The sequence below is a fragment of the Lethenteron reissneri genome, chromosome 60 (genome assembly GCF_015708825.2).
Source record: "Lethenteron reissneri isolate LAM-NWPU_2019-01 chromosome 60, ASM1570882v1, whole genome shotgun sequence".
NCBI lineage: Eukaryota > Metazoa > Chordata > Hyperoartia > Petromyzontiformes > Petromyzontidae > Lethenteron > Lethenteron reissneri.
Genome location: NC_083838.1, coordinates 5,606,174 through 5,627,656, shown reverse-complemented (window position 1 = coordinate 5,627,656; position 21,483 = coordinate 5,606,174). Strand labels below are relative to the sequence as shown.

Sequence of the window (21,483 nt, the reverse complement as noted above, 5' to 3'; positions counted from 1 at the left end):
CTACAACAGGTGAACGAGAGCTGGTCGCCACCTTGCGGTCGTGTCTACGGTATGGCTGTCGGTCCGTGCAGTTGTCTCTGTGGATGTCTCTGTGGATGTGTGTCTCTGTGGATGCGTGTGTGTGTCTGTGTGGATGTGTCTCTCTGTGGATGTATGTGTGTCTCTGTGTGTGTGCGTCTCTGTGTGGATGTGTGTCTCTCTCTATGTGGATGTATGTCTCTCTCTGTGTGTATGTATGTCTCTCTCTGTGTGTATGTGTGTCTCTCTGTGTGTGTCTCTGTGTGTGTATGTGTGCGTCTCTGTGTGTGTCTCTGTGTGTGTATGTGTGTGTCTCTCTGTGTGTAGCTCTGTGTGAATGTGTCTCTCTCTCTGTGTGTGGGTGTCTCTCTGTGGATGTATGTCTCTCTCTGTGTGCATGTGTCTCCCTCTGTGCGAATGTCTGTCGCTGTGCAGATTTTTTTTGTCCCTCTCTCTGTGCTGCTGTCTCTCTCGGGATATCTCTGTGTGCAGAGAGACGGCTGCTCTGGCTCCGAGCTCCCACTTATAACCTCTTAGGGGGGAGGGTGCTCCCCCCACGCCGAATCTGTCTATCTTCATCAGGACTCATCTGGTAATTCTCCAGGAACGCCAAACGTCTCCACCCCCCCGCTCCCACAACGCACGGTTCACCTAATTTGCGGCCACGTGCCCAATTAATATCGGGTGATTCGCGTTCATTGATTGCTACGGCGGTGAAGACGTCACACCCGTTCTCCTGTAGTTGTTTTGGCTGCCAATCGATTATCGAATTGATTAGAAGGTCCCCGCTATTGGCTTACGAGGATTGTCACAATGGGCTAGCCCCACGTTACTTACAGGAACTGATCCATTGATATTCTTGGCTCTTTCGGTAAAGTCACGTAGAAGGGAAGTAATAAAATAATAAAAATAAAATATAATAAAATAATTATCACGACGTTTCGGCCACAACGCAAGCAGCCGTCTTTACCGAAAGAACCAAGAAGATGAATCCCTGCAGTCACGAAAGCTTTAAATCGAAATTTGATCCATTGATTTCCACCAGCAATGAGGACTTTAAGATCTTCTGATATTCTTATTCTTCTTAGGATTCCGAGGGTCAAGGCTCCCTTGCTGGGGTTGATCAGGGATTTTGCCAGTGCATCTCCAAGACTATTGACCTACAAGGCTGTCACGTGGGCTAGCCCCAACGTTACTTACAGGAACTGGTCCCCTGATATCCACGAGAAATGGGTTGCTTGAGATTTTCTTCATATTTTAATTTTGGAGCTTTCGTGACTGCAGGAATTATTCTTTGGTTCTTTCGGTAAAGTCACGTATAAAGATAAAATAATAAATTAAATAATAGCATACTCCCTCTCTCCGCCCCCGCCCCCTCTCTATATTTAAGGCCCCGTCACAGAGACGACCTCTTTCTTTGTGCTGATACGTGTTCTCTCTCTGTGTGTGTCTTTGTGATGTCTGTCTGCTTGTGTGTCTGTCTATAGTGTTCTGGTTAGATTTTTGTTGCTATTTCTTTTATACCTGATGCTGATTGCTTGTGTTGCAATCGAAACGTCGTAGTATGCAATTATTAAATGTATTATTTTATCTTTATACGTGACTTTACCGAAAGAACCAAAGAATATCTACTTCATAGTATTCCGAAGGGTCAATGCTCCCTTGGGGGCCGTCCATAAATGACGTCACGCACCTAGGCGGGGGGGGGGTCAGACATTTGTGACGATGTGTGACGAGGGGGGGGGGGTTTGAGAAAGGTGACGTCACATCAAAATGTGCAACTTTAAATAAATAAAGGCAACACGTTCTACTTAATTAAAAATACTTTTTAATAAATGTTTTCTCCTACAACATCAGAGTGCAGCGCCACATTAAATACGCACTACAATGACAATAGTTTAAATAGATTTGAAGCATGTTTAATTTTTTTGGGGTTGGAAGGGGCAGAGCTTTGTGACGTCATATTTGAGGGGGGGCCTGCCTTTTGTGACGCCGTGTGACGAGGGGGGGGGGGTCAAAAATCGTCCAAAATCGCGTGACGTCATTTATGGACGGCCCCTTACTGGGGTTGATCAGATATTTTGCCAGTGCATCTCCAAGACTATGGAACGGGTTGCCTCGTGGTGCGGTGGTTCTTAACCCTTTACTGCAGCCTTTCACCCCTTTGATTCTCAATAATAAAAATAAAAATATTAAATGCTAATAAATACGTAGGTTTAGATTAAACAAAGTAAGTTGTTTAACACGTAGGCTTTCGCGACCAATATGATCCATAATAAAATTTTATTTTGCGGGGTTAGATCGAAGAAATATATAAATGTTGTGTCGTTAAACCCGCCACCACCCGACATAGCCAACTAGTAAGGGTTGTCACGTAAACAGAACGTGCCAATCGACTCATCTCGACGAGCTGTACACGATGCACTCTTCAAAGTTAAATTTTTCGATAACGGATTTTGTTACGCTGATGTTTGGGGTTTCTACATCGCGGAGTGGCACCACCGATTTCGGATTGATTGGTACCCCAGTCGCGGAGTTAAGATTCCAAAGAACACAGGATGAGATGTTACTATCCTTTGTGCAAGCACTTCCAAGAGTTCATGAACAGTGAGCCTGGTGAAATTTGGGGAGCGCATCGTCAGTAGTGACCCTTTGGTTCCTAGGGTGTTTCGGCCTTTCATACTATACACCCTCCCCAAAGGCGGCCAGCGACAGGGTGATCAATCCTACGCTTGCGTCCCATTCCCAATTAGTCATAGGAGTTGCCTTGTTGTTGATAGCCAACATCCCAGTAATACGCCTGGACAAAAATAGTGTCCCAGAAATAAAAACATTTAATTGCCCGGCCAGTTTGTATTATTTGGTACCCATGAAGATCAGTTGAGGAAACTCTGCAAGACTCCCCACTCCCCCCCTTTAACTTTTCCTTGAGTATGTCATCCCTCATTAAGTTATATTTTGTTATTGGTGTAGGGTCACCTTAGTTTAATGTATACTGCGGCCGTCTGGAACGCTCTTCCTTCCGACGTTAGGAAGCCACTGGAGCTATGCACTTTTAAACGATCGTCTAGATTGACGAACTCATTTCTTTAAAACTGCTGTTTGTGTTTAATGTGTCGTCTTGCCCCTGCACCTCCGATACGTGCGGTGCGAAAGAAGTTCAACATACGTACAAAACAGCGGATCGTTGTATTGTACCTTGTGTCGTGTGGGGAGCGGTGGCGCAGCGGTTAGCGCATCGCACTGCGACTCCGAATATGTGAACCGGCCCCAGGTCGACTCAGCCTCAAATGAGTACATGGTGCGGTGTATAAACGTCAGCACAAGGGAAACAAAGGCGGTCGGACGTGGTGTTGACCTACACACCAACCCCTCCTGTGCAGTTGCGGCCTTTATTGGAGCTCGCTGACAGCACTTGCCCCGACAGTCTGTTAAAGGCTACGCGGGGGATCTTTGTCATTGTGACCTCGGTGGTTATCCGCGCAGTAACTCGCCAGCCCCACCATCTGGATAAATTCAACAAATGATTTGCCCATGCTGCTGCGTTGCCAGTAGTACACAGGCCTGAATAAATACAACTTCAGATTTTTTTTATATATTGCCGACGTTTCAGCCAATGTGCAATCTCCTACTCGTATTATCCACTCTCTCTCTCTTTCTGGCCTTTCTGTGTGTGCGATTAATAAGGGGCATTGCCCGAAACGTCGCTTTCATACCTGTCAACCCCTTATCAGTGCCCTACCTTGTTACAGACCAATTCAGACCTTACTGGTCACCTCGTGCCCCTTAGAAATCTCAACGTTCATCCTACAGAGTCCCATCACAAGGGAGACACACAAGGGGCCGGCCATAAATGACGTCACGCGATTTTGAACGATTTTTGACCCCCCCCCCCTCGTCACACGACGTCACAAAAAGTCAGACCCCCCCCTCTCAAATATGACGTCACAAAGCTCTGCCCCCCCCGCAAAAAAAACATGCTTCAAATCGCTTTAAACTATTGTCATTGTAGTGCGTGTTTAATGTAGCGCTGCACTCTGATGTTGTAGGAGAAAACATTTATTAAAAAGTCTATTTAATTAAGTAGAACGTGTTGTCTATATTTATTTAAAGTTGCGCATTTTCATGTGACGTCACATTTCTCACCCCCCCCCCCCTCTTGTCACACATCGTCACAAATGTCTGACCCCCCCCCCCCCAGATGCGTGACGTCATTTATGGACGGCCCTAAAGGCTTATAAAGTTCTCGCTCTCAGCACTTGCGCCGGGCAGCGTGGGTCGCCCTTTCCGGGGGACCTTTGTCTGCGCCTTGTGGGCGTGGCCACGGGCGGGGGCGTGACCACGGGGGGCGTGACCACGGGGGGCGTGGCCACGGAGGGGCGTGGTCACGGGCGGGGGCGTGGCCACGGGGGGGCGTGACCACGGGCGGGGGCGTGGCCGCGGGGGGCGTGGTCACGGGCGGGGGCGTGGCCACGGGGGGCGTGGTCACGGGCGGGGGCGTGGCCACGGGCGGAAGCGGAAGCGCGTGGCAGCTACGGACGACTCCGCGCTGCGGCGTCACTCGCGTTGCGGAGTCACCACGGGGGAAGACGCCGCGTGGGGTACACGGGGAGTGTCACGTGGTGTGTACAGGGGGAGTGACACGTGGTGTGTACAGGGGGAGTGTGCACGTGGGGTGTACAGGGGGAGTGAGCACGTGGTGTGTACAGGGGGAGTGTCACGTGGTGTGTACAGGGGGAGTGAGCACGTGGTGTGTACAGGGGGAGTGTCACGTGGTGTGTACAGGGGGAGTGTCACGTGGTGTGTACAGGGGGAGTGTCACGTGGTGTGTACAGGGGGAGTGAGCACGTGGTGTGTACAGGGGGAGTGATCACGTGGTGTGTACAGGGGGAGTGTCACGTGGTGTGTACAGGGGGAGTGATCACGTGGTGTGTACAGGGGGAGTGTCACGTGGTGTGTACAGGGGGAGTGTCACGTGGTGTGTACAGGGGGAGTGTCACGTGGTGTGTACAGGGGGAGTGTCACGTGGTGTGTACAGGGGGAGTGAGCACGTGGTGTGTACAGGGGGAGTGTCACGTGGTGTGTACAGGGGGAGTGATCACGTGGGTGTACAGGGGGTGTGACACGTGGTGTGTACAGGGGGAGTGATCACGTGGTGTGTACAGGGGGAGTGATCACGTGGTGTGTACAGGGGGAGTGTCACGTGGTGTGTACAGGGGGTGTGACACGTGGTGTGTACAGGGGGAGTGTCACGTGGTGTGTACAGGGGGAGTGTCACGTGGTGTGTACAGGGGGAGTGTCACGTGGTGTGTACAGGGGGAGTGAGCACGTGGTGTGTACAGGGAGAGTGTCACGTGGTGTGTACAGGGGGAGTGTCACTTGGTGTGTACAGGGGGAGTGTCACGTGGTGTGTACAGGGGGAGTGAGCACGTGGTGTGTACAGGGGGAGTGTCACGTGGTGTGTACAGGGGGAGTGTCACGTGGTGTGTACACGGGGAGTGATCACGTGGTGTGTACAGGGGGAGTGTCACGTGGTGTGTACAGGGGGAGTATGCACGTGGTGTGTACAGGGGGAGTGTCACGTGGTGTGTACACGGGGAGTGTCACGTGGTGTGTACAGGGGGAGTGTCACGTGGTGTGTACAGGGGGAGTGAGCACGTGGTGTGTACAGGGGGAGTGTCACGTGGTGTGTACAGGGGGAGTGAGCACGTGGTGTGTACAGGGGGAGTGATCACGTGGTGTGTACAGGGGGAGTGTCACGTGGTGTGTACAGGGGGAGTGAGCACGTGGTGTGTACAGGGGGAGTGTCACGTGGTGTGTACAGGGGGAGTGAGCACGTGGTGTGTGCAGGGGGAGTGTCACGTGGTGTGTACAGGGGGAGTGAGCACGTGGTGTGTGCAGGGGGAGTGTCACGTGGTGTGTGCAGGGGGAGTGTCACGTGGTGTGTACAGGGGGAGTGTGCACGTGGTGTGTGCAGGGGGAGTGTCACGTGGTGTGTACAGGGGGAGTGTCACGTGGTGTGTACAGGGGGAGTGTCACGTGGTGTGTACAGGGGGAGTGAGCACGTGGTGTGTACAGGGGGAGTGTCACGTGGTGTGTACAGGGGGAGTGAGCACGTGGTGTGTACACGGGGAGTGTGTCACGTGGTGTGTACAGGGGGAGTGTCACGTGGTGTGTACACGGGTAGTGATCACGTGGTGTGTACAGGGGGCGTGAGCACGTGGTGTTTACAGGGGGAGTGAGCACGTGGTGTGTACAGGGGGAGTGTCACGTGGTGTGTACAGGGGGTGTGACACGTGGTGTGTACAGGGGGAGTGTCACGTGGTGTGTACAGGGGGAGTGAGCACGTGGTGTGTACAGGGAGAGTGTCACGTGGTGTGTACAGGGGGAGTGTCACGTGGTGTGTACAGGGGGAGTGTCACGTGGTGTGTGCAGGGGGCGTGAGCACGTGGTACATGGGGAGTGTGCACGTGGTGTGTACAGGGGGAGTGTCACGTGGTGTGTACAGGGGGAGTGTCACGTGGTGTGTACAGGGGGAGTGTCACGTGGTGTGTACAGGGGGAGTGAGCACGTGGTGTGTACAGGGGGAGTGTCACGTGGTGTGTACACGGGGAGTGATCACGTGGTGTGTACAGGGGGAGTGTGCACGTGGTGTGTACAGGGGGAGTGTCACGTGGTGTGTACACGGGGAGTGTCACGTGGTGTGTACAGGGGGAGTGTCACGTGGTGTGTACAGGGGGAGTGTCACGTGGTGTGTACAGGGGGAGTGTGCACGTGGTGTGTACAGGGGGAGTGTCACGTGGTGTGTACAGGGGGAGTGAGCACGTGGTGTGTGCAGGGGGAGTGTCACGTGGTGTGTACAGGGGGAGTGAGCACGTGGTGTGTGCAGGGGGAGTGTCACGTGGTGTGTACAGGGGGAGTGTCACGTGGTGTGTACACGGGGAGTGATCACGTGGTGTGTACAGGGGGAGTGTGCACGTGGTGTGTACAGGGGGAGTGTCACGTGGTGTGTACAGGGGGAGTGAGCACGTGGTGTGTACACGGGGAGTGTCACGTGGTGTGTACAGGGGGAGTGAGCACGTGGTGTGTACAGGGGGAGTGTCACGTGGTGTGTACAGGGGGAGTGTCACGTGGTGTGTACAGGGGGAGTGAGCACGTGGTGTGTACAGGGGGAGTGTCACGTGGTGTGTACAGGGGGAGTGTCACGTGGTGTGTACAGGGGGAGTGTCACGTGGTGGGTACAGGGGGAGTGAGCACGTGGTGTGTACAGGGGGAGTGAGCACGTGGTGTGTACAGGGGGAGTGTCACGTGGTTTGTACAGGGGGAGTGATCACGTGGTGTGTACAGGGGGAGTGAGCACGTGGTGTGTGCAGGGGGAGTGAGCACGTGGTGTGTACACGGGGAGTGTCACGTGGTGTGTACAGGGGGAGTGAGCACGTGGTGTGTACAGGGGGAGTGAGCACGTGGTGTGTACACGGGGAGTGTCACGTGGTGTGTACAGGGGGAGTGTCACGTGGTGTGTACAGGGGGAGTGATCACGTGGTGTGTACAGGGGGAGTGAGCACGTGGTGTGTGCAGGGGGAGTGATCACGTGGTGTGTACAGGGGGTGTGTCACGTGGTGTGTACAGGGGGAGTGTCACGTGGTGTGTATAGGGGGAGTGTCACGTGGTGTGTACAGGGGGAGTGTCACGTGGTGTGTACAGGGGGAGTGTCACGTGGTGTGTACAGCGGGAGTGTCACGTGGTGTGTACAGCGGGAGTGTCACGTGGTGTGCACAGGGGGAGTGATCACGTGGTGTGCGCAGGGGGAGTGTCACGTGGTGTGTGCAGGGGGAGTGTCACGTGGTGTGTACAGGGGGAGTGTCACGTGGTGTGTACAGCGGGAGTGTCACGTGGTGTGCACAGGGGGAGTGATCACGTGGTGTGCACAGGGGGAGTGTCACGTGGTGTGTACAGGGGGTGTGTCACGTGGTGTGCACAGGGGGAGTGTCACGTGGTGTGCACAGGGGGAGTGAGCACGTGGTGTGTACAGGGGGAGTGTCACGTGGTGTGTGCAGGGGGAGTGTCACGTGGTGTGTACAGGGGGAGTGTCACGTGGTGTGTACAGGGGGAGTGTCACGTGGTGTGTACAGGGGGAGTGTCACGTGGTGTGTGCAGGGGGAGTGTCACGTGGTGTGTGCAGGGGGAGTGTCACGTGGTGTGTACAGGGGGAGTGTCACGTGGTGTGTACAGGGGGAGTGTCACGTGGTGTGTACAGGGGGAGTGTCACGTGGTGTGTGCAGGGGGAGTGTCACGTGGTGTGTACAGGGGGAGTGTCACGTGGTGTGTACAGGGGGAGTGAGCACGTGGTGTGTACAGGGGGAGTGATCACGTGGTGTGTATAGGGGGAGTGTCACGTGGTGTGTACAGGGGGAGTGTCACGTGGTGTGTACAGGGGGAGTGAGCACGTGGTGTGTACAGGGGGAGTGTCACGTGGTGTGTGCAGGGGGAGTGTCACGTGGTGTGTACATGGGGAGTGTCACGTGGTGTGTACAGGGGGAGTGTGCAGGGGGAGTGTCACGTGGTGTGTGCAGGGGGAGTGTCACGTGGTGTGTACAGGGGGAGTGATCACGTGGTGTGTACAGGGGGAGTGTGCAGGGGGAGTGTCACGTGGTGTGTGCAGGGGGAGTGTCACGTGGTGTGTACACGGGGAGTGTCACGTGGTGTGTACAGGGGGAGTGTCACGTGGTGTGTACAGGGGGAGTGTCACGTGGTGTGTACAGCGGGAGTGTCACGTGGTGTGCACAGGGGGAGTGATCACGTGGTGTGTACAGGGGGAGTGAGCACGTGGTGTGTACAGGGGGAGTGTCACGTGGTGTGTACAGGGGGAGTGTCACGTGGTGTGTACAGGGGGAGTGTCACGTGGTGTGTACAGGGGGAGTGAGCACGTGGTGTGTACACGGGGAGTGTCACGTGGTGTGTACAGGGGGAGTGTCACGTGGTGTGTACAGGGGGAGTGTCACGTGGTGTGTACAGGGGGAGTGATCACGTGGTGTGTACAGGGGGAGTGTCACGTGGTGTGTACAGGGGGAGTGTCACGTGGTGTGTACAGGGGGAGTGATCACGTGGTGTGTACAGGGAGAGTGTCACGTGGTGTGTACAGGGGGAGTGTCACGTGGTGTGTACAGGGAGAGTGTCACGTGGTGTGTACAGGGGGAGTGTCACGTGGTGTGTACACGGGGAGTGTCACGTGGTGTGTACAGGGAGAGTGTCACGTGGTGTGTACAGGGGGAGTGTCACGTGGTGTGTACACGGGGAGTGTCACGTGGTGTGTACAGGGAGAGTGTCACGTGGTGTGTACACGGGGAGTGTCACGTGGTGTGTACAGGGAGAGTGTCACGTGGTGTGTACAGGGGGAGTGTCACGTGGTGTGTACAGGGGGAGTGTGCAGGGGGAGTGATCACGTGGTGTGTACAGGGGGAGTGATCACGTGGTGTGTACAGGGGGAGTGTCACGTGGTGTGTACAGGGGGAGTGACACGTGGTGTGTACAGGGGGAGTGTCACGTGGTGTGTACAGGGGGAGTGTCACGTGGTGTGTACAGGGGGAGTGTGTCACGTGGTGTGTACAGGGGGAGTGATCACGTGGTGTGTACAGGGGGAGTGTCACGTGGTGTGTACAGGGGGAGTGAGCACGTGGTGTGTACAGGGGGAGTGTCACGTGGTGTGTACAGGGGGAGTGAGCACGTGGTGTGTACAGGGGGAGTGTCACGTGGTGTGTACAGGGGGAGTGTCACGTGGTGTGTACAGGGGGAGTGTCACGTGGTGTGTACAGGGGGAGTGTCACGTGGTGTGTACAGGGAGAGTGTCACGCGGTGTGTACAGGGGGAGTGTCACGTGGTGTGTACAGGGGGAGTGTCACGTGGTGTGTACAGGGGGAGTGTCACGTGGTGTGTACAGGGGGAGTGTCACGTGGTGTGTACAGGGGGAGTGATCACGTGGTGTGTACAGGGGGAGTGTCACGTGGTGTGTACAGGGGGAGTGTGCAGGGGGAGTGATCACGTGGTGTGTACAGGGGGAGTGATCACGTGGTGTGTACAGGGGGAGTGTCACGTGGTGTGTACAGGGGGAGTGATCACGTGGTGTGTACAGGGGGAGTGTCACGTGGTGTGTGCAGGGGGAGTGAGCACGTGGTGTGTACAGGGGAGTGAGCACGTGGTGTGTACAGGGGAGTGAGCACGTGGTGTGTACAGGGGGAGTGTCACGTGGTGTGTACAGGGGGAGTGAGCACGTGGTGTGTACAGGGGGAGTGATCACGTGGTGTGTACAGGGGGAGTGAGCACGTGGTGTGTACACGGAGTGTGTACACGGGGTGTGTACAGGGGGGGGGTGTGTACACGGAGTGTATACACGGGGTGTGTACACGTGGTGTGTACACGGAGTGTATACACGGGGTGTGTACACGGAGTGTGTACACGGCGTGTGTACACTTGGTGTGTACACGGGGTGTGTACACGGGGTGTGTGCGTAGAGTACACGTGGTGTGTACACGTGGTGTATACACGGGGAGTGTTCGTAGAGTGCACGTGGTGTATACATGGGGAGTGTGTGTGCGTAGAGTACACGTGGAGTGTGCGTAGAGTACACACGTGGTGTACACACGTGGTGTATACATGTGGCGCACGCACAGAACGCCCCGTGTTGTGCACTCGCAGAGAACACGGGGGCAGCTGTTGTAGTTAACAGCTCGTCCCATGCCGTGAGAGACGCCGATGAGTGGCGGCCGCGTTTAATGTTGTTGTTGTTGTGGTTCTTGTTGTTGTTGTTGATGACGCAGACCCGCCATGCCGCGGACCAGCAAGGATCGGCAGAAGCGGCGTCGTGGGAGCGACTCCAGCGCGGACGCCGCCCTCATGGAACGCCTGCAGCGGCGCGGACACGACGACGTGCAGCAGCTCAAGCACGTGGAGACCTTGTGAGCGTCACGGCCTCCACCTGTCAATCACTCCCAGCTGCTCCACTGTGCTCCAGTTCCACGTGCACCACGTGCCTCACCAATCACTCCCAGCTGCTCCACGTGCTCCAGTTCCACGTGCGCCACGTGCTCCACCAGTCACTCCCAGCAGCTCCACTCCACGTGCTCCATTACTCCAAATGCACCACATGCCTCACCAATCACCAGAGGTCGCAAACGGGTTTTGATTCCTTACCCGTACCCGGCCGCACCAGGGTCGAAAATGGGTACCCGCACCCTACCCGATACCCGGCTACCCGTACCCGGCCGGGTATCGGGTAGGGTACGGGTACCCGATTGCGACCTCTGGGATGAAGCCATGTTGCAGGCGCGGGTGGGTTGATTCTAGGAACTTGAATTGTGAGAAGAGACAAGACGTTGGGAAATGAGTGACAAACGGTGACTCACCAGTGACTCACGGCCTACCCGTACCCGTACCCGGCCGCACCAGGGTCGCAAACGGGTACCCATACCTGTACCCGGCCGGGTAGCCGGGTATCGGGTAGGGTACGGGTATCGGGTACCCGGTTGCGACCTCTGCCAATCACTCCCAGCTGCTCCACGTGCTCAAGTTCCACATGCTCCACCAATCACTCCCAACTGCTCCACCACTCCACGTGCTCCCGGTTCCACCTGCAATCGCTTCCCAACACCTCCACCATTCCACCGCCACGTGCTCATCACGATCAGCGCCAAAAACTTGGCAGGAAACTTCCCGAAAGAGTCACTCGGCAAGGCTTTGCTGGGTGAACGACAGAGGTCGCAAACGGGTTTTGATTCCTTACCCGTACCCGTACCCGGCCGCACCAGGGTCGCAAATGGGTACCCGTTCCCTACCCCTACCCGTACCCGAACCCTACCCGAAATGAGTGACAAACGGTTACTCACCAGTGACTCACGGCCTACCCGTACCCGTACCCGGCCGCACCAGGGTCGCAAACGGGTACCCGTACCCGTACCCGGCCGGGTACGGGTAGCCGGGTATCGGGTAGGGTACGGGTATCGGGTACCCGGTTGCGACCTCTGGTGAACGAGTGTAATAATATCATAATAATTGTGGATCAGTTACCAGCATTGAAACACGCTCGGGATGTTACCTGCTGCTTGTCTCTGCAACTTTTAATTGTGCCGCTGTCGTTTTGTCTTCCTGTCAAGCTACGAAAAGCCTCCTCCCAGTCTCATCAAAGTGAGTGGCCCTGCTGCACCACTCGGAGATGTCTCGATACTCACCCGTTCATCGTCGGTAACATCCGTGCGGCCTTCACAGGAAGAGTGTTGAACAGGCGATCTCCGTGACCAATTGCCCTTTCTTCACGCAACACAGAGACCCAGAGAGATGTCGAGCGGATAATACAGGGACTGCTCTACTTCCGAATGTTTGACTTATGAACTTTCAGAGATACGAACAAATCTCGTCCGTATGTCCAGTTGCCTGTTCGGACCGAGAGTCGTAAGTTCAACCACCGTGCAATAGATGGCGGTGGTGGCATCTACATCTGCAGAACATGAAGAACCAGTAACACATTTCTGCGGAGGGAGCTGGTAGGAACGTTGAGTTGCTCGGTCAATGGCCTGCAGGGTCAACGGCGGCGTGGTGTATTCTGCAAATATGGCCGACTGTGAGGGCGGGCACAAGCCGGCGTGAGTAGGTTAAACGTTGAGTTTTATAAGGGCACCACGGGTTGACCAGCCCCTCCCCACCCAGCACCCCCCCTCCCACCCGCTACACCACCGCCTTGTATGCCGTGTCTGCTTTCATAGATAGTCACTAACAGCTCCTGCCCTAACATTCTGTTAAAAGTCTGAGGAATCTTTGTCTTTTGTATGGATAAGTGTTGAATTTCTTTGGCACCATATGTAGCCAACCGTACCAAGCGGATGTGGGAAGGGGGGGGGGGGGAAGGTCAACAAACTTAACACGTTCGCCCCTTTGGCGTACTCCGTTCCAACGCTGGCGAGACACGGCCATAAAAGAGACACGGCCGCATTATCTCCTTGCACATTGCCGCAAGGTGGCAGCGGCGATAGCTAACCCCTGCGGCAGTGGCAATGCCACCGCGGAAAACCGAATCCTCGGGCACAGATTTTTCACCATTTGTACCTCGTTTGCCAGTAAAAAATATGATGATTGTTTTTTTACCCTTTTATCTGGCAACAAAACTGACACCTTTTTTTCCGAGGAGTCATGTTTGCTTAGACCACAATACCTGCAGTCATAATGCAAATAAAAAAACATTACTCTGATAATGTATGCACTGTCCTTGAAGTTGATTGGTCCACACCCGAGACAGCTTTCCTTAGAGCCTAGTCTCACATGGTGTTGGACCAGATGACGCCAAAAGGCGCACAACTCAAAGACAATGCACCATCAGAGTATGAGAGCTCGGGGTAAGCATTTACACCATTGCTACCTCATTTGCCAGTAAAAAATATGATAACTGTTTTTTTACCCAAAAGGTGTCAGTTTTGTTGCCAGATAAAAGGGTAAAAAACCATTTATCACAAATTTCTCGTTTGTTACCGTGGCCTCCGCCACCCCCCCCCCCCCCCCCCCACCTCCCACCCCCGACCGTTGGCGCAGGAAAACGATGACAAGCCCGAGGACTGCATCCCGGACCTGCCGGGCAATGAGAACGCACGCGACTTCCTCGCCAGCGCCCCCTCCAAGGGCCTCTGGATGCCGCTTGGAAAGGAGGTGAAGGTGATGCAGTGTGAGTTGCCCCGGCCGCCCCCACCCCCTCGCGTGCGCCGTGCCAGCCTTGTATGTGCGCGCGTGCGTACGTCGGAACTTCATTCGCAAGCGTACTTAGCCGACCGTGCCAATCGGAGGTACGGGAGAAAGTAAAATGAACTTGACGCAAAGGCCTTCACGGGAGGTGCTCGCCTAACAACGATTGCCCTGACAGTCTGTTCAGGCTATACGGGAGTTGGGGGGGGGTGTATCTTTGCCTTTATGCTCGAGGCGTGGAACTTTCAGGGTGGTGACACACGGCCTGGCGATAGCACGTCTGCCGCTTGTTGCAGAGGCTCGCGGTTCAAATGCGGCAGGCCGCCCCGATTAATACTGCGATGTGTATTGACCGTACAAATACGCGCTCTCTGGCCAACTGTCCTTCTTCATAGTACCTCTGCGAATATCGAACTCTTCTTGCAAAGTGATATATATATCAATACACGGTGTACAGCATATATATATAGAGAGTATATTTTCTACGATATATACGACTCTTTTTACACATCGCGTATTCCCGCTACAAAATCGGAATCGTACTGTATCGGTGCCGGGCAGATATCCACCAATCGAAAGGCAGCTCCCTGCGTGGGTCCCAGAAGCCCTTGCGGCGTGCGCGTGTGGCACCGCAGGCTGGCGGTGTAAGCAGTACGGGCACCGCACGGGCGATCGCGAGTGCCCTTACTTCAGCTCCGGAAACCAGCGGCTGGAGCAGTTTCGTGTGGTAGGTGGTCCTCCAGACCATCATCACCATCATCCTCATCTCTATCATCCTCATCAGTACCATTATCCTCATTTCTCTTGTAAATCATCCTCATCTCCACCACTACCATCATAATCTGCATCATCATTACCACCATCCTCAACCACTACCATCACCATCTCCATCACCACCACGGATCTCCATCCTCATCTCCACCACTACCATCATCATCTGCATCATCATTATCACCATCGTCATTACCACCATCCTCAACCATTACCATCACCATCCTCATCTCCATCACCACCACGGATCTCCATCCTCATCGCCATCTTCATCTCCATCACTATCATCATCATCACCACCAGTAATGTCCGCATCACCACCATTCTCATCTCCATCAGCATCATCATGATCATCAACATCACCACCATAATCCTCATCACCATCTCCATCACCACCACCCTCATCTCTATCATTTCCATCATCATTGAAAGCTCACTGTGACCATGTACAGAGCCCAGACCATGCTTGCAAATCAGACTGATCCTGGTCGCACGAGTTCTCAGCTCGTTAAACAATAGGCCTCGTAAAACTCGAACATTCGTCAAAGAATTAATGAATGCAGCGCCCCCCCATGAATCTTCGTCGATGACTTGTTCCTGACTCTTCGCCAAATGTTACATGTTAATTCTAGATTTGAAGCTTTTGTGACTGCAAGGATTCATACTCTTAGTTCTTTCGGTAAAGTCACGTAGGTAAAAAAAGTAAATTAAAATTAATAAAAATAAAACAATAAAATCACGACGTTTCGGAGGCAACACAAGCTTCCGTCTTCAGGTGAAACCGTCACAGCAAAACATCTGTATCAAGTGAAGAGAAGTCCCAAGAGGCACGACCTTATATACTGGTTAAGGGGGGAGGAGCCAAGATGGGCCACGGGAGAGGAGGAGTTGTGAGATGGTCATTTTTTTACCTACGTGACTTTACCGAAAGAACTAAGAGTATGTTACATGTTAGCTTCCAAGGGCGTGTCGCGAACACGCGCCTCTTGATCAACGTAGCTTCGGTTTTCCCTACCATCCATTAATTGTAAAGGTTAGTGTGAGAAAAGAAGACGATACTCTAGGGAGGGTTGACCCTTCGCCTGACGACATGGCTTTCGCCTGCTACAAAGTTACAATTCCAAGTTTGTTTTGTTTAACCAGTTGAGGGACTCAAGAATCTCGGTTGCAAGAGATTGTGACCTTGCTCACGGCAATGACCAAAGGCAAAAACAACTGCCGTTATCGCGAGACAATACAGAATAATAATACAATTTATGTAAAAAACACAACGAACTTCAGCTAAACTGCTGCTTTGCCTTTTGAAATGTCGCCGTTTCCGTTGCGTTAGGCGCACGAGGACCCCATGTACGACATCACGCGGGAGAACAAGCAGCAGGAGAAGCAGCTGAGGTACCAGCCCGATGCACACTCCCGCCGCCGGCAGACCCTGCTCACTGAATGAATATTTATTCGCACTGGAGGAATCCGACTCTTTTTCACAGATGTCCCAGTAGATGTCCGCGTTCATGAATGTCCATTGCGATGATGATGATGGGCGGTCGCCGCTTGTTACGGAGGCTACTACGGTAATCCAGCGGCCGCCCTGGTTTATACTGCGGTGGTGTGCATTAACCGTCAACATAAATACTCCGTGCCACCTGCCTCGCTCGCTGTGGACGTGAAAGAGCCTCAAATGTCATCCGCAAGAGTAGGCCAATTTGTAGATTCGGCAAATTTTTTAATTACACTGCAAATGACTCCACTGGAATTACACGTAGCCACGCACGCAGGGAGATGACACTCAAATCGCTACACGGACGGGGTCGCGAAATCACTTGATGGTGTCGTCATCTTCCGGCCACCTCACAATTCGGTGGGGTTTGGAGCTTTACAAATCTGTCGCAATCGGCATAGTCAGCGCTTTCTCACTCTCACGTACGTACGTATGTTGAACTTCTTTCACACCGTGCGTAGCCAACCGTGATAATCGGAGGTGTGGGGGAAGGACAACAAACTAAAAGACAAAAAGCAGTTCTAAAAAAATGAGTTTTCAATCTAGACGATGTAATTTTTATTTTTTACCTACGTGACTTTACCGAAAAAACCTAAGAATATGAATCCTTGCAGTCACTAAAGCTTCAAATCTAGGATTTAAAAGTGCATAGCTCCAGTTGGTTAATATCGAGTGCCAAGGAGGGAGGCGAGTGGCGTGCGCTGGGAGTGACCTCTAGGCCACCGTGACCCCGGTCAAGGTCGCCCTGTGACCCCTGCTCCGTGCGCGGCTCGCCGGTCAACTTTCGTTCACTTTTTTTTATTTTTCTTGGTTCTTTCGGTAAAGTCACGTAGAATGGAAATAATAAAATTATAAAAATAAAACATAATAAAATATTACTTTATTATATTATTTTCTTATTTTGTTTTATTATGTTTTATTTTTTTATTTTATTACTTCCATTCTACGTGACTTTACCGAAAGAACCAAGAAGATGAATCCCTGCAGTCACGAAAGCTTTAAATAGAAATTTCGTTCACTTCCTCGCTCACGCGCGCCACGTTACGCGGCTCGCAGGCTGGAGCAGCTCAAGAGGCTCTTGGAGGAGTCCACGACGGGGAGCAGCAGCAGCTCCGACTCGTCTCGGGAAGACAGGAAAAAGAGGAGGAAGAAGGAAAAGAAGAAGAAAAAGAAAAAGATGAAGGAAAAAAAAGATAAAAGAAAGCACAAGCGCCGGAAGTCGAAGCAGAGCAGTTCGGATTCCTCCGACTGAACGTATATCGCGCGTGGGGGGGGGGCGGGGGGGGGGCTGGAGGAGTTCGGATGCAGCCACCCACACAGCCTCAGGTGGCAGCTTGGCATTGGCAGGGCCCAGACTCACTGCGTCACCACAGGTGCCTATAAACTAAAACTACACTTTTTTATTTGACCAGGTAAGGCCCACTGAGCTGTATATACTTTGTTTCAGAAGCGACCAGGCTCTCGCAGATGATAGCTCAACGAAGCGGCTTATCGCATGGAAATTTACAGCAGCCAAATACTCTAAATGTGCGATGTTGATTCTAAATGTGAAGGGAAAAACCGGAGGCCGCGGAGAAAAATCCACGCGGCCACGGGGAGACAGACACGCAAACTCCAAATATGCCGGCGTCGGAGTTGGGATCGAACCCACAACCTCCTGTACACAAGGCGAGGTAGCTAACATCTCGCAACCGTGGCACGCCGTGGACAGAAGGAGCTGACGCATTTCCACGCTCACTATAAGGAGCTGGCACCAATAACAGAGCCACTGAGGCTGGGCCCGGATTCGCATACAAGCCTTACCGGGGGACGGGAGGGTGAGGGGTCAACGTGGAAAATGGGATCAGCTGTCACTTGCATCCTCTCATGTACAGGTCAACCTCAGGACCGTATTTTTGTTACAAAAAAATAACCGTGCTAAAAAATTACTAAGCAAAAAAATTACCAAGCAAATTTTTTTAAAATGTATCTTCCGCCAGCGTCCGCTAACCCTAGGATACAACGAAACCGTGTTAACGTATTTAGTCAATTACGCCTGTGTAGGGGATTGGAAGAGCGCGGAACATTGGGTTAAGACGGGTCAAGGCCACGGAAATCGCAAGGCTTAGCTCGGGTTTGAAATCGGTGGGTTTGAAATCGGTGGGCCGTTGCTGGTCTGCTTTGGCACGGGCTTGGGTCTCGATTCAGTCGTTAGGAAGACGCAGCACAAGAGGGCGGAGGTGGTGTAGGAGGTGGATTATCCGCAACAGACGACAAAGGCTTCGTTAATTTTTTTCTGAAAAAGAGGCATGTGATATTTTGTCGATTGGGAAAAATGTTAAAATCTAGTTTCTTTTGTTATATTGATTACAAACATCAAGTGTACATTTTTTTCCTGATTTCCTTAACTTGCTGTGCATTTCACTGCCCGTGTGTACGCGCACGATAAAAATTTAAACAATGAGGCGATTGAGCTGACGTTTTAAAATGCACAACTTGGCTTTTACTGGAAAAAGTTAAGTTAGGCCTACATGTTGTGTTACTTGGAGCCCCATAGCGTGCCAGGTTATTACAAGTAATATCACCTACTGGTTTACCCAGGAAAGCCTTACCGATTCTCAACTCTCTCTCTCAGGAGGGTTCTGCCAAGTATTTTGTAGTGGGGGCTGCGATGCTGCTGTGTTACTATATAATCCCAATCGAAATAATTTGCAGTGTCACTTTTCAGCATTTGGGAATGTTTCGGTCGATAGCAGTTACAACAGCGTGATTTCTCCCCGCAGAAAACCAGAGAAAACCCCCATGGCAGAAGAGACTTAGAACTTACAAACCCCACTCACTCATTCACTCACACTGCAGAACAGGGTGGGGAGTGGGAGATCACACAAACCCACGCACAAAGGTGGCATACAGAGTCAGGAATCCGCCTTTTGCAGTGAGGCACAAGTGTTATCACTGTGCCGCCACGCTGTGGACCACGTGTTATGACGACATTGTTGTCTGTACGGGACTTTTAAGTGTGAATAAAAAATATATTTACTGCATGGCCAGGTATGTTTCCACATGTCCCGTAAGTCATGTCTTTTTTTAGCTGGCCAGGGCCTCGCTCAATATACTTGGGAGTTTCTGTTAATTTAATGTTACTGGTAGGAACCTCCTGATTCCACCAGCACACAGGATTATTGTGTCCGTCCGTCGTGCATCCAAAAATGGGAGGGGTGGGGCTGGGTGGAGAGGGGAGGGTGGGGAGGGGAGGGTGGGGAGGGGCTGGGTGGGAGGGGTGGGGAGGGGCTGGTCACCCCGTGGTGCTCTTATAAAACTCAACGTTTAACCTACTCACGTCGGCTTGTGCCCGCCCTCACAGTCGGCCATATTTTTTACCCTTCTATCTGGCAACAAAACTGAGTTGTGCGCCTTTTGGCGTCATCTGGTCAAACCCATGTGAGACTAGGCTCTAAGGAAAGCTGTCTCGGGTGTGGACCAATCAACTTCAAGGACAGTGCATATTATCAGAGTTATGTCTTTTGTTTGTATTATGACTGCAGGTATTGCGGTCTATGCAAACATGACTCCTTGTAAAAAGGTGTCAGTTTTGTTGCCAGATAGAAGGGTAAAACCCCAATTATATTTTTACTGGCAAATGAGGTTCCCATAGTGTAAACCAGAGGTGTGGACTCGAGTCATGTGACTTGGACTCGGGAGTCAGACTCGAGTCATGAATTTGATGACTTCAGACTCGACTTGGACTTGCATAACAATGACTTTGTCCCACCTCTGAGGTGTGGACTCGAGTCATGTGACTTGGACTCGAGTCAGACTCGAGTCATGAATTTGATGACTTCAGACTCGACTTGGACTTGCATGACAATGACTTTGTCCCACCTCTGGTGTAAACACATCATTATTGTCATATCACATGGGGAAAATCGCATGAGCTGCAAACATTCCATTCGCAAGGGTGTCCCAGGGTTGACACGAAGTAAGTTCGAATTACTCTTTGGTTCTTTGGTAAAGTCACGTAGAAAGAGAAAATACGAAATTAAATAATAGCATACGACGTTTCGATTGCAACACAAGCAATTATCATCAGGTATAAATGAAAGAGAAAACAAAACCTAGTAAGCATAGAAATATAATGTAATACAACACAGACAGTCGGCTAACCTAACAGTCAACACTCTACCTGGTTGTTTAACGTTCTTCCAAAGATTGCTAAATTTAAGAGAGAGATAAAACAGAACAGGAGACAGACAGACACGTAAGCAGAGAGAGATAACACAGAGATACACAGAGAGAGACACACAGAGAGACACACACATAGGCAAACACTGTGTGTGCTATCTCTCTCTGCTTACGTGTCTGTCTATGCGTCTCCTGTTCTGTGTTTTATCTCTCTCTTAAATGTAGCAAACTTTGGAAGAACGTTAATCAACCAGGTAGGGTGTTGACTGTTATGTTAGCCGACTGTCTGTGTTGTATTACATTATATTTCTAAGTTTACTAGGTTTGTTTTCTATTTCATTTATACCTGATGATGATTGCTTGTGTTGCAATCGCAACGTCGTATGCTAGTATTTAATTTATTATTTTCTCTTTCTACGTGACTTTACCGAAAGAACCAAAGAGTCATTCCTGCAGTCACGAAAGCGCCAAATAAAGTTTTAAGTTCTAATAGGCGGAATACTTGAAAACGGTGTGAACTGGCTCAAGGCACAGGTGTCAATCGAGGGAGCAGCACCAGTAGTGTTGGCGATACAAAAGTGTAAGCAGCGGTTTCTTTAGACGTAAGCTTAATTCAGTTTTCAGTTTCATTTATTAGGTATATCCCTGTGAGCCATTCGGCTCTTGAATCGGGTGCAACCGCAACAAACAAAAAACATGAACAAGAAAACATCTTAAAGTGACTATGTGACTAAGTGCAAACAGAAAATCCAAGGAAAGAGAGAAAAATATTGCAGAAAAAGCACCGTACACCAACGCTGTGTGCAAAAATCCCAGTGGGATGCAAGTCAAACAACAACAACCACAAGACAACTTAGATTAAGGCCATCAGTCTAACTCCGTACTACAACAAACAAACATGGCCAAAGCAAAAAACTTTTCGAAATCACCAAAATAAAGCCATAAAAGTTCATAGGAACTGTGACCGAATTTTCACAATAAACGACGTAAACAACATGTACCACTAAACCCTGCAGCCATAGCTGGCCGCATGAGTCACTCCACAACAGCAGTAGCATCAGGAGATGTATTTACAGAGGTTACAACCCAGAAGAGGTGCCTACAAAGACGACCAAAGAACCACGTGGCGTGGGTCCGCAATGGTCTATCTATGGGAGCTGTGTGATAATACAGAGGGGGTATTCATGGCTGGGTTAGGCCTGACCACGCAATACTCCATCGTTGTACGGGACATCCCGTAAACCGCTAAAAATGTGTGAATTATTATTTGCATATCGTTTTTCTTTCTTCGTGACCTTTATTTGCAGGTAGTTTTTTTT

At 51.9% G+C, this 21,483-nt stretch overlaps 1 protein-coding gene across 7 annotated transcripts; it reads left to right on the top strand.

Annotated features, from left to right (window-relative positions):
* The first annotated feature begins 4,517 nt into the window (after positions 1–4,517).
* Positions 4,518–19,159, top strand: LOC133357995 (retinitis pigmentosa 9 protein homolog). Of its 7 annotated transcripts, none has more exons than XM_061576248.1 (7): positions 4,518–4,640; positions 10,833–10,970; positions 12,165–12,195; positions 13,591–13,720; positions 14,373–14,464; positions 15,839–15,900; positions 17,060–19,159. In XM_061576248.1, exons 2-7 carry the CDS (start codon positions 10,840–10,842, stop codon positions 17,253–17,255), a joined length of 642 nt encoding a protein of 213 aa, XP_061432232.1. In that variant the 5' UTR covers positions 4,518–4,640; positions 10,833–10,839; the 3' UTR covers positions 17,256–19,159. The 7 variants fall into 7 exon arrangements, with proteins under 7 accessions (XP_061432232.1, XP_061432239.1, XP_061432234.1 ...); XM_061576255.1 differs by having other exon boundaries at positions 14,299–14,464; positions 17,060–17,193; XM_061576250.1 differs by having other exon boundaries at positions 4,537–4,619.
* Positions 19,160–21,483: the final 2,324 nt, after the last annotated feature.

Excerpts from the sequence above, each read along its gene's own strand:
- LOC133357995 (XM_061576248.1), top strand. The coding sequence starts at position 10,840 with ATGCCGCGGACCAGCAAGGATCGGCAGAAGCGGCGTCGTGGGAGCGAC. Across the intron at positions 10,971-12,164 it reads CTCAAGCACGTGGAGACCTT|CTACGAAAAGCCTCCTCCCA; the intron begins GTGAGCGTCACG and ends CTTCCTGTCAAG. Across the intron at positions 13,721-14,372 it reads GGAGGTGAAGGTGATGCAGT|GCTGGCGGTGTAAGCAGTAC; the intron begins GTGAGTTGCCCC and ends GTGGCACCGCAG.